We start from the raw sequence: 13114 nt of genomic DNA, 5'->3' as shown, positions 1-13114 counted from the left end.
ACTCCAGTATTCTTGCCCGGAGAATTCCATGGACAGAGGAGCCTGGAGGGCTACAGTCCATGGGGCCTCAAAGAGTCAGACAGGACTAGGCAACTGACCCTCATGGTAACTATGTATCTACTTTTCTATCTACGCTGCTGTGCTATGACTCCCATAAGGCAGGAACTGGCTTTTATTCATCTCTGAAGCATGGACGTATAGAAAAAGGGTTAGGAGCATGACTTCTAGAGCTAAATTAAATGGTTTTTTAATGCTACAGTTTACAAACTGTGTGACCATGGCCAAGATGCCTAACCTCTCCCTGCTTCCGTTTCATGACCTGTATGATGAAAACAAGAATGCTTGTTGCCTTAGAAAGCACTTAGATGACTACTTGGACTGTATTACATGCCCACTATTATCTCTGCAAAGTTATGCCTAGCAGAGAGAAGGTCTCAGCAAATATTTAACTGAGGGGGTTTCTTCCTGATTGTTTTCAAGCCTGACAATGCCTTGCCAATTGCTCCCAGCCAATTCTTATCCATGTACAACTGGACTCTGCGTGGTAACACTTCTTATAGAAACGCTGACAAAGATTCTTATTAGCTCCTGTACTTTGAGACCCTTAGGGGAGGCTCTCATGCCTGCAAATATGCATTAAACTGAGTAGGGTTTCTGCTCAAGTGTAGCATGGCTATATTTTGATGTAAGGAAATACAGCCTATACTCTGGCCAAATGTAAACAACCTTAAGAAGCCTCAGGTAGAAACGGTGCCAAAAACATAAATACATGGATGCTAGGTAGTTCTGAGTGCTCTGTAGGAAAATGAAGCCCATCAATATGGCCCACATATTGATGGTGCCAATGCAGGTAGAGAGCTTACAGTGTCAAGGCGGTTGTCCACATGTGAGCTCGTTAGAAGGCAAAACTTGAGCCAGGAGAGTGGAACCATGTGGTGATCTGGGAAAAGGTGTTTCAGGTAGAGGAGATGGCAGATGCTAAGATTCAGGTGCTCAGTGCTTTCAAATAAGAAGGCCAGTAGCTGGACTGAGGTGAAACCTTAGAGGTAGGGGGAAAGGACATGCAAACCATCAGGAAGACTCTAAAGTGAAGTCCCTCAGTAGTGTCCAACTCTTTGTGACCCCGTGGACTGTAGCCCACCAGGCTCCTCCATCCGTGGAATTTTCTAAGCAAGAGTACTGGAGTGGGTGGCCATTGCCTTCTCCAGGGGATCTTCCCAACCCAGGGATCAAACCTGGGTCTCCCACGTTGTGGGCAGATGCTTTACCATCTGAGTCACCAGGGAATCCCTTAGGGAAGACTCTAGGACATGGTCCAAATGCAAGCTATTGCTCTGAATGGGGTCAGAAACTGGTGGAGGGTTCTGGGCAAAGAAGTGACTGGATCTGCTTTATGGTTTTAAAGGTCATTCAGTGGTGTGTGTGCGAGGGGCAAGGGGAGAACTAGGGGCGACTCTTAGCATACAGGTTGCTCTTGCTCATACATGGATTCCAGAATCTTTGACATCCTGAGTGTCTCTTCTTCCTGCTGCTAAGAAAGAGGATTGGAGGCCGCCGGGAATATGAAGACAGCTTGGTGCTCCTCTTCACCTGAGCCTACTTCTTCCTTTTCTCCAAGGTTCTGAGCAAAGCAACAGTCTTGGGCCCCTGCTGCTTTCAGAGGTGAACGGGTTAAGCTTGAGCTCAACCTTCCTCTTCCTACTCACTTCTTCCTGTGGCGACTTCCCACCGCCCAAAAGGAAGCAATCCTATCTGCCACTGCTGAGCACTCATGCTGCTCTCAAGTCCCCTAAAGTCCTTTCCGAAAACTTTGGGACTTTTCATGAAATCATAGAAAATTTACCTTTTTATTTTTTTGCCTCCTGGAAGCCTAGGGGAACTGATCTTTCGCTTCTCCAGTCGAACACTTTCCAGCCATCAGAGCCATGCACATCAAGCTGTCCACCTGCTTCTTTCTGTGCCTCTGGCCATGCAGCTTCAGTGCCATCAGAAGATACTACCTGGGCACAGTGGAACTGTCCTGGGACTATATGCGAAGTGAACTGCTTAGTGAGCTGCACGTGAACACGAGGTAAACCCAGGTTCTAGAGGTGCTGGGCACGATGGTGGCTGTGGGACTCTGGCTGGCAGAAGATACAGACATGGGTTACAGTGGCTATGATGCTACTGAAGCCCTAAAGAGCATTTCCAAGTCACTGCCAATCCTTTTCATAGATCTAACCTATTCGTTGATTTTTTTTTTTCCATATCTTGTCCATTGCTTCTATTTGTCACATGCTGCCACTCTGGAAACTAGAGAGTGGAATAGAGTGAGGGCAGAGAGGCAAGAAGCATAAGAGATGGAACAAAACTTCTATCAGGGAGAAGAGCAACAAGACCCATAAGTACTACCCAGTTTTGGTATAAGGATCATATTAACCATGAATTCAGAAGCTTTTCATCTTTCTGGGTTCTGGTGCATTTGGGGAGAGTAGAATTAAATAATCTTTCCAATATTATCTATGGTCATTGATTTAGTCAGATTTTATACCTATTCTTCAGTCAATGTTCATTTATATACATTTTCCTAGAAAGCAATCCGTCATCCCTAGATTTTATAGTATACTGGAATCAAGTCACGTAGTGGTTGTGTGGTATTGTTAACCACTTTTGTGTCTGTAGTTATATCTCTGTTCTTAGCTTGTGTATGTTCTCATTACCTCTCTTACAAGTAATATTTTCAGGACGTTTCTGGATTTTATTGCTTTTGTCAGGAACCTGCATCTTTTGGGTCTATCAATTTCCATTTTTACTTTCATTGGTTCATTTCTTCTCCCTTACTTCCTTTGGTTCATTTTGTTGATCTGATTGTTTGCTTATTAAGTTGAATGCTGAAAGCATTTATTTGCAGTTTTGTTGTATTTTCTTTAAATGTGTATTATGAAGTTTTAAGCCCAGTACATACTTAATGGTAGTGTAAATATTAAATATGGTTATGTCATATAAGCATTACAGTCTTTTTTGTTCTGTTTGCTTTGCTCCCTACATTTCTTCTACCTGAACCTGCTTCTTGATTATCCCCAATCAGGTAGCCCTAGTATGGTAATATAGATTCATGAACACACATGTTTGCACATAAAAGCAAATAAAGGTTCTCTTTGTCATTGTTTGTTTTACAAAAATAGGATACTATACGTTTTTCTCACTCATTAACACCTAATGGAATCCTGTACAAGTCAATTTAATGACTATGTAAAATTTAATGGCTACGTAAAATTCCATATTATTCAAGTTTCTTTTTTGGCCATTATACCCTATATCATTACATAAGTTCAGTTCAGAAACTCAGTCATGTCCAATTCTTTGTGACCGCATGGACTGCAGCACGCCAGGTCTCCCTATCAATCACCAACTCCCGGAGTTTACTCAAACTCATCTCCATTGAGTCGGTGATGCCATCCAACCATCTCATCTTTTGCTGTCCCCTTCTTCTCCTGCCTTCAATCTTTTCCAGCATCAGGGTCTTTTCCAATGAGTCAGTTTTTCACATCAGGTGGCTAAAGTATTGGAGTTTCAGCTTCAGCATCAGTCCTTCCAATGAACACCCAGGACTGATCTCCTTTAGGATGGACTGGTTGGATCTCCTTGCAGTCCAAGGGACTCTCAAGAGTCTTCGCCAACACCACACTTCAAAAGCATCAAATCTTTGGTGCTCAGCCTTCTTTATAGTCCAACTCTCACATAGCTTTGACTATTCAGGCCTTTGTCGGCAAAGCAATGTATCTGCTTTTTAATATGTCTAGGTTTGTCATAGCTTTTCTTCCAAGGAGCAAGTGTCTTTTAATTTTGTGGCTGTAGTCACCATCTGCAGTGATTTTGGAGCCCAAGAAAGTAAAGTTCATCACTGTTTCCATTGTTTCCCCATCTATTTGCCATGAATGATGGGACAGGATGCTGTGATCTTCGTTTTTTGAATGTTGAGTTTTAAGTCAGCATTTTTACTCTCCTCTTTCATTTTCATCAAGAGCCTCTTTTGTTCTTCTTCGCTTTCTGCCATAAGGGCAGTGTCATCTGCATATCTGAGGTTATTGATATTTCTCGTGGTAATCTTGATTCCAGCTTGTGCTTCATCCAGCCCAGCGTTTCTCACGATGTCCTCTGCATATAAGTTAAATAAGCAGGGTGACAGTATACAGCCTTGATGTACTCCTTTCCCAATTTGAAACCAGTCCATTGTTCCATGTCTGGTTCTAACTGTTGCTTCTTGACCTGCATACAGGTTTTGCAGGAGGTAGGTAAGGTGGTTTGGTATTCCTATCTCTTTAAGAATTCTCCACTGTTTGTTGTGACCCACACAGTCAAGGCTTTAGCGTCGTCAATGAAGCAGAAGTAGATGGTTTTCTTGAATTCTCTTGGTTTTTTTATTATCCAACAGATTTTGGCTATTTGATTCTGGTTCCTCTGCCTTTTCTAAATCCAGCTTGAACATCTGGACATTCTTGGTTCACATACTGTTGAAGCCTGGCGTGAGCATTTTGAGAATTTTGAGCATTACTATGCTAGCATGTGAAATGAGTGCAATTGTGCAGTACTTTGAACATTCTTTGGCACTGCCTTTCTTTGGGATTGGAATGAAAACCGACCTTTCCTAGTCCTATGACCACTGCTGAGTTTTTATATTTGCTTGCATAATGATTGCAGCACTTTCACAGCATCATCTTTTAGGATTTGAAATAGGAATTCCATCACCTCCACTAGCTTTGTTTGTAGCAGTTTGCAATAACATCTGCTTATTATCTCACAGTTTCAGTGGGTCAGAAATCCAGGTGGGCTCAACTAGGAACTCAACTCAGGATCATACAAGGCCAAAATCAAGGTGTTTACAGGGCTATGGTCCTTACTGAAGGCTCCGGCTTGGGGAAGTCGGGGGAAACCCACTTCCAGGCTCAATTGGAATTTAGTTCCTTCTTTCAGTTTCCATGCAGTGCCCTCTATCTTCACGCTAACAAGTGTGCATCAAGTGTCTTTTGTGCTTTGGATCTAAGTTCAATTTCCATGACATCTGTTAAAACTTCTGTTCTGTCTCCCTCTTCCACTTTTAAGAATCCTCATGGTTACATTGGACCCACCCAGACATTTCAAGATCCTCTCCCCATCTCAAGATCATCTGATTAACAACCTTAATTCCATCAGTCAAGTTTCTTCTACCATGTAACAAAACATATTCCTGAGCATAACGCCAAGGGGCAGAGGTCTGAGGGACATTTTCCCTACCACAGGTATAATTTACATATAGTGAAACACACAGATTTTTAAATGTACAGTTTGAGAAGTTTTGAAAAATCATACCAGTTACATAAACACCACCCCAGTCAATCATCCTGCAACCTTTTAGTAAGTCTCTCTACCTTGACCTGGCACCAGGCAACAAGCTCCTTTCTGGAATTACAAATTTGCGTTTGACTTTACAAGACTTTTACATCCTTAAATTCATACAGTATACACTCTTCAGTGTCTGGATTTTTATCTTAAGCATCGTGATTTGGAAATTTGCTCAGGCTGTCACATGAAGTTGTTCTGTCCTTTTTATTGCTGATTACTGCTCTTTTGAGGGACTATATCACAATATCAACCTTTGACTATATCAACCTTTTCACTGCCACGTTAACCTTTGACTTGTTTCCAGGGGTTAATATATATAAACCTGCTGTGAACATTCCTGTACAAGTGTTTGTGTGGCCATCCGCTTTCATTTATCTTAGCTGCATATTCAATGAGTGAAATTGCTGGATCATGTAGAAATGCACATTTAACTTTATAAGACACTACGAACAGATTTCTGGAATGATTATACCATTTTGTACTCTCATCAACAATACATGAAAGTGCCAGTTGCAACACATACTGGGTATGTGATATTGCTAGACAGAGGATGAGATGGTTGGATGGCATCACTGACACAATGGACATGAGTTTGTGTAAACTCCAGGAGTTGGTGATGTACAGGGAGGCCTGGCATGCTGCAGTTCATGGGGTCGCAAAGAGTCGGACACAACTGAATGACTGAACTGAACTGAAGTATTTAATTGCAGTTATTTTATTGCCTATGTGCTGATATCTTACTGTACGTTTCATTTTACATTTCTCTGATAACTAAAGATACTGAGCATGTTTACATATGTGATTGACCATTCCAGTGTATTATTTAATAAGATGATGATGCAAATATTTGGCCTGTTTTTACATTGGGTTGTCTTGTTATTGTTGAGTTTTGAGAAATCTTTATATATTCTGGATACAAGTACGTTTGTTTTCAAAATTTTCTCCCAGCATAAAGATTTTCATTTTGATGAATTCCAATTTATCTATTTTTTTCTGCTAGTTGCTTGTGTTTTTGGTATCATATCTAAAAAGCTATTACCAAATCCAAAGTCACAGAGATTTATACAAGTGCTTTCTTCTAAGAGTTTTATAGTTTTTGCACTTATATTGAGTTATTTGAGTTAATTTTTATGTATGGTTTAAGGAAGGGATCCAAGCCTGTGGTTGTTCAGTGTGACTGATCCTGAAGTAGAGGCCCAGATAATCAGTAGCCTGGTATTTAAATGAACCATTGGCTATTTATCTGTTAATATTGGACTATTTGAAAATTAGTGTTGAGATAATTGTGCTTAATACATTATGCTTGTATGATAGCTTTCATCTAGCATGAAGGTTGAGGTATAGTGAATCATAGTCTGTGTATAAAGTTGAATGGAGAAAACGATTTATTTCATATCTAGATTTCTTTTGTTTTATAGGCAGTCACATGTATTTACCAGGAAAAAGTTGATAGAATTTTATTTTGATGATACCATTTTATGGTCCAGATTATTTTGATACTGATTAACAGGATAAGCTGACTCTGAACATATCCTGACAACCTCTGCCAAGACTTGAAATAAACATCTGGGAAATTCAGTTTTATATTATCTATTCCTGCAGCTGCTCAACTTCTTCTAAGCAAAGGTCAGGGAATATAATAGGTTTTCCGATGGATTTTAGATAAAATGTGAAAGAACAGTTCAGGTCGAGGACATTGTTGCGAAATATATTTGGCAAGATTTATATATCAAAGCCCAAGGGAAATACACAAACAAAAACCCACATAAGTTAGGAAAGAGTAAAACCTGTGAACCTGGGAACATTTTGTCACTTACTGTGCAGATTACGCTGAATCGGAGTCATAAATCACGTCCCAGTTGACTAGGGCCTAGGCCTTCTGTTTTCTCTGTTGCACAACTTTGTTCTTTTATCTAGCTTTTGATTTTTCCCTTTTCCCTCAGAGAGAGAAAAAAATTGTTTCTGTGTACTGGTGATCCTGTTCCTTCTCTGGTCTTCCAAGTTCTTGGTCTAGTAAACACTTTTTATGTTTTAGATTTTCATTTTAGTCAGAAATATTAAAGTGAAAGCACTGTGCTAGTGTGTAGCAAAATACCTATCTCTGGACATAGATCTGAGTCTTATTAGAAACCACTGGCAACTTCGGAGAAACTGGGTAAGGCAGACTCAGCAGAACCAAGGAGATGGAGTAGGCAGAGGAGAAGGGAACAAACTCTAGGGAGGAGTTGATGACTGTGCCTCAAGGTTGCCAGGAGATGGGACAAATCAACTCAAGTTTCAATGACTCAAAGCCCTGTAGTTCTATGCCAAAGCTAGTGCCATGGAAATTTCCAGAGATGGATGAAATTAGAGCACATTGAAATATGAATTAGTTTCACAGATTGGGTTCCCTAGAAGTAGACTGTGAGATAGAGATTGTCCTGCAGGAATGTTATTTAGAATTATCTTGGGATCAATACCCGAGGAAGCAGGAGTGGGCAGAGGGAGAAACTGGGCCGCCATGCAGGCCAGCCCTTCACAGAACTCTGGAGCTCAGATGACCCTTCTGAGTTGTCCCAAGGCCGCCAGGCCCCTGTGTCTCTGTACTGATCAGCCATTCAGTTCAATCGCTCTGTCGTGTCCGACTCTTTGAGATCCCATGAACCGCAGCACGCCAGGCCTCCCTGTCCATCAAATACTCCTGGAGTTTACTCAAACTCATGTCCATTGAGTCGGTGATGCCATCCAACCATCTCATCCTCTGTCATCCCCTTCTCTTCCTGCCTTCGATCTTCCCAGCATCAGTGTCTTTTCAAATGAGTCAGCTCTTCGCATCAGGTGGCCAAAGTATTGGAGTTTCAGCTTCAACATCAGTCCTCCCAATGAATATTCAGGACTGATTTCCTTTAGGATGGACTGGTTGGATCTCCTTGAAGTCCAAGGGACTCTCAAGAGTCTTCTCCAATACCACAGTTCAAAAGCATCAATTCTTCGGTGCTCAGCTTTCTTTATAGTCCAACAATCACATCCATACCTGACTACTGGAAAAACCACAGCCTTGACTAGATGGACCTTTCTTGGCAAAGTAATGTCTCTGCTTTTTAATATGCTGTCTAGCTTGGTCATAAATTTTCTTCCAAGGAGTAAGCGTCTTTTTAATTCATGGCTGCAGCCTTAGTCAGTGGGAAACTTTGCTTTTCCGTCCATTCACTAATTCTCTCCATAGCCACTTAGCTCACATCTTGACAGCACAGAGATGACACGTGTCAAGGCTGGCTAACGGTAACAGTCAGTCATGTTGTCTATGTTATTCTTTTATGCTTCTTCCACAATAGATACTGTCTGAGGCATGAACATAGGACATGGAGGTCTTTTTATTTTATACCCACTCACTAATGTGCTTTGGCCCCAGACATTAGTGTCCCTGACTTTCCGCTCCTTTTCCTTCTATGCCCCTGAACAGACAGTCAAGCTATCTGCCGCTGTCCATCAGTCTCAATATATTTGAACATTGGGCTGTTTCTCTTTCTATTCAAAGTGAAGAAGCAACAACTTTAGCCAAACTGTGGCCCACTGGGGGATGTTCCTTCTCCACTCTCTGTTAAGTCCAACCCTGAATGGGGCTGTAATACAGCATCAGTCCATTTTTGACTTGCACCTGCATATCAAGCTGTGTGTGTGTGTGTATGATCAGTCGCTTCAGTTGTGTCTGACTCCTCTGTCCGTGGGATTCTTCAGGCCAGAATCCTGGAGTAGGTTGCCATTTCCTCCTCCAGAGTATCTTCCCAACCCAGGGATCGAACCCAGGTCTCCTGCTTTGTGGGAGGGTTCTTTACCACTGAGCCACCTGGGAAGACCCACAGAAAGCTGACCCATCTGGAAATAAAGCTCGGTTTTTTATCCCCTTAGCAGCTGGTTGCCAGGGATCCCCGACATGGCTGTGAGTGTAATGTCAGGTACCAGCGACCGTGTAACAGGACTAGATGAGATGGTCTGTTGAGGATCCGCTCATTCAGCCGCAATCCATGCAGGTCTCCACCCCGTGCTCCGTGAATCAGCTGCTTTTACTGGAAGGGCTTCCTTATCAGCACGTTGGCTTCAGGCCCTCAGCCAGCGCAGAGAGTCATCTGTCCCGGCCTTGGGCTGGCCGAGCTGCTCACTGGGCATGTGCTTTCTGGGGCATTCTGGAAAGCCTGGGATGGACTGAGATGCAAGGCTTTCTGGGATGGGAGGGAGTCACTTGATCTTTTAATTCACTAGACTGCATTTGAAAAGGGCCAGAAGAATGGTCTCCTGGCTCTCCTGATGGCACCTCTCAGTGACATCTTGATTCAAAGTTCAAGATGACATCTTCCTTCCTTCCTCCTCTGCCTCCTTGGTCAGCCTCCCTGAGAAAGGTCCATGCACCCTTGGGAGGAGCGTTTGCAGTCAATCTTGATGCTCAATCCCTGCAAGGCTGCGAAGGTCTTCCTCTGCACCTCTGCATCACTTGGCCACGTTCTCTTGTGCTTCTGACCATCTTGACTTTACCTGGAGGAAGGGAAATGTTAAGTCCATGCTCCCCGTGTTCAGGCTCAGTCAAACCCTTCTGTCTTCTGAAGAGGCGTCTACCTCACTTCCTTGGCTGATCCTTTCTCCTCGGTCCCAACACTGTCTCGGGCTCACAGAGCATCCTTCCGTGAGTGGCTGTCCCCTGTGTCTGTCTGGATCTACCCCTTTTCCTGCCACCCTTCCCTGCCCTTCCATTCGTGTTGTCATATGACTCAGCAATTCTAGTTCTGAGTATGGACTCAAAATAATTGAAAGCAGAGTCTTGAGCTGTTTGTACACCCATGTTCATAGTAGCGTTATTCTCAATAAGTAAAACATGGAAGCAACCCAAATATCCATCGATGAATGAATACATAAACAAAACGTGATATATACATCAAACAGAATAGTATTGAGGCTTGAAAAAGAAGAGTATTATTACACTTACTGCGAGATAATTGAACACTGAAGAGTTTCTGCTCAGTGAAATCAACCAGTCACAAAAAGACAAATACTGTGTGATTCCACTTGCATGAGGTGATTACAGTAGTGAACTCTATAAAGACAGAAATTAGACTAATAGTTTCAGGACCTGGAGGAAGTGGGCACTGAGGAGTTAGAGTTTCAGTTTTGCAAGGTAAGAAGAGTTATGCAGAAGGATGGTGGGGATGGTTATCATTACTTTAATGATATTAATATACTAATATACTTATATATAATATACATTATACTTATATATAATAATATATAATATACTTATATTAATATACTAATGGAATGTATACTTAACAATGTTTGAGATAGTAAATACTATGTTTTGTGTGTTTTACTGCAACAAAAAGTTGGAAAAAATTTGCAATCCCTGTAGGTCAGTGATTTTCCAATTTAGCAATTTTTTACCACTTTTAGATTGCATTTGCCTTTTCTACGTCAGTATTCCCACTAAAACCCTTTTACGAAAAAAACAAACAAAATTTCTTATGAGAATAAATGATTCTCTGGTGCGGCTACTCCTTAAAGGAATGCTGAAATTTTTTGTTTCAGCATAAGGTTGAGAAAGAAGTAATAAATGCGAGATGCCTTGTTATTTACTTCACTTCATGGTAATCCCAGGTATAGTGTGGTTATCGCTCCAAGTATACCAATACCCACAATCAGAAGCTGCCGCTCTTTTTAGCAATTTATCTTTATTGTTGTCTTTTGTACCATTTTCCATCTCTCATATATGCTGCTTTGCAAAAACCCCTGAGGGGCAATAAGACAAGAAACAATACCCACTCTATGTCTATTTATATACCTTTAAATCCTCTCTTTTTGCATATTTCTAGCATGTGTCCTGTGATGGTACAGTGGCATGCAGTACATGGTTTATAAGTGAATGAATATACATTTGCAGGGGGTGAGTGCTCAATTTTTTTGACTGAATGGGGTTTGGAGAATAGGATCTCCACATGAAAGCTTTCTGCCAGGGCAGGAGCCTTGTTTTCTCCATAGGAATCTTTATGACTCAAATGTCCATGCCTCTTGCCTACACTTCCTTGGCTTGTTGAAAGATTACCAATTGGTAAAAATATGATGACAGATAAGAATTAGGTGGCCAGAGCATAAACCAAGAAGAGAGGCCTTCTATGGCATGTAGAAAACTTTGAAACTACTCCATGGGGTACAAAAATCAGTACATGAAAACCAGTGAGTAGAAATAGTCACCTACAACTATTTTGTCTTTTCTGCCAGCTTGCCTGGGGCTTTCTGTGTTATGATTCACCTTAGTCCTTTTGATTACTCAAAATCGACTGGGCCCCAGGACGTGCAAACCTAACTTGTCAGATAGGGAGAGAGAAAAAAAGTTGAGAATCAGCCTTAACCTAAAAGAGTTTTAATAATTGAGGCAAAACATAATATTTGGGGAACATTAACATAATTATGAAATGTCTGTTCAGTAGCTGATCCATGCATAAATGGATGTGGTATGTGTGTGTGTGCGCGCGCGCATGTGTGTGTGTGCGCGCATGCTCAGTAGTGTCCAACTCTGCGAACCTGTGTACTGTAGCTCACCAGGCTCCTCTGTCCATGGAATTTTCCAGACAAGAATACTGGAGAGGGTTGCTATTTGCTTCTCCAAAAGATCTTCCCAACCCAGAAATCAAACTTGTGTCTCTTGTGTCTCCTGCATTGCTAGGCGAATTTTTTACCACTGCACCACCTTGGATAATTGGCGGTATCTGGTAATTTTAAGTACATACTGACAAAATTTGAATTCAAGGTACTTAGATGAAAGTTATAGTCTTTTTTAGAGATAAAATTGAAGGATGTTATAGTTATTGTTTTGGCAAAGGATTTTTTTGGCTGGTAGTATATGAGTATTGATTTTATGCTTTTTCTTATTGTATGGCACTTAATGTGTCAGATGACTTTTGAAAACAGTGTTTTGATTTGATGGTGGTGGTGGTTTAGTTGCTAAGTCATGTCCGACTCTTGTCTTATCCCGCCAGGCTACTCTGTCCATGGGATTTTCTAGGCAAGATTACTCGAGTGGATTGCCATTTCCTTCTCCAGGGAATCTTCCTGACCCAGGGATTGAACCCGGGTCTCCTGTATTGCAGGCAGATTCTACCAAATGAGTTATGAGGAAAGATTTGCTCTTTGATTTGATAGATGTTAGGAATTGTCTGGGCTTCCCTGGTAGCTCAACTGGTAAAGAATCTGCCAGCAGTGCATGAGACCCAGTTTGATTCCTGAGTCAGGAAGATCAACTGGAGAAGGGATAGGCTACCCACTCCAGTATTCTTGGGCTTCCCTGGTGGCTCAGCTGGTAAAGAATTTGCCCGTAATGTGGGAGACCTGGGTTTGATCCCTGGGTTGGGAAGATCCCCTGGAGAAAGGAACAGCTACCCACTCCAGTATTCTGGCCTGGAGAATTCTAGGGACAGCCTGTCCTGGTCTGTCCAGGCTTCTATAACAAAATACCATAGACTGGGTGGCTTATAAACAATAGACATTTATTTCTCACAGTTCTGGAAGCCAGACTTCCAAGATCAGAGTGCCAGTTGATTTGGTGTCTGGTGATGGCCCTCTTGCTGGTTCAAAGATGCCATTTTTTGTTGTAACTTACATGGTTACAAGAGGTGAGATATCTCTCTGGGGGGTCCTTTATAAGGGCACTAATCCCATTCATGAGGGTTATGCACAGAAACAGTCTGTAGCAGGGATCCAGATACCATTTCCAGTCTGCCTTGTTCACAGT

At 41.9% G+C, this 13114-nt stretch overlaps 1 protein-coding gene across 3 annotated transcripts in view; it reads left to right on the top strand.

Annotated features, from left to right (window-relative positions):
* The first annotated feature begins 1747 nt into the window (after nucleotides 1-1747).
* F8 (coagulation factor VIII) overlaps nucleotides 1748-13114 on the top strand; it is a 159150-nt gene continuing 147783 nt past the window's right edge. For all 3 annotated transcript variants that reach the window (XM_055393490.2, XM_055393489.2, XM_055393491.2), the window contains exon 1: nucleotides 1748-2071. In XM_055393490.2, the coding sequence (XP_055249465.1) occupies nucleotides 1926-2071 (146 nt within the window). In that variant the 5' untranslated portion in view covers nucleotides 1748-1925. The remainder of the gene's footprint in view (nucleotides 2072-13114) is intronic.

Source organism: Moschus berezovskii, chromosome X (genome assembly GCF_049115385.1).
Source record: "Moschus berezovskii isolate FMDL1 chromosome X, NW_MosBer_1.0, whole genome shotgun sequence".
Taxonomy (NCBI): Eukaryota; Metazoa; Chordata; class Mammalia; order Artiodactyla; family Moschidae; genus Moschus; species Moschus berezovskii.
This window is presented reverse-complemented; position numbering and strand designations above follow the sequence as displayed.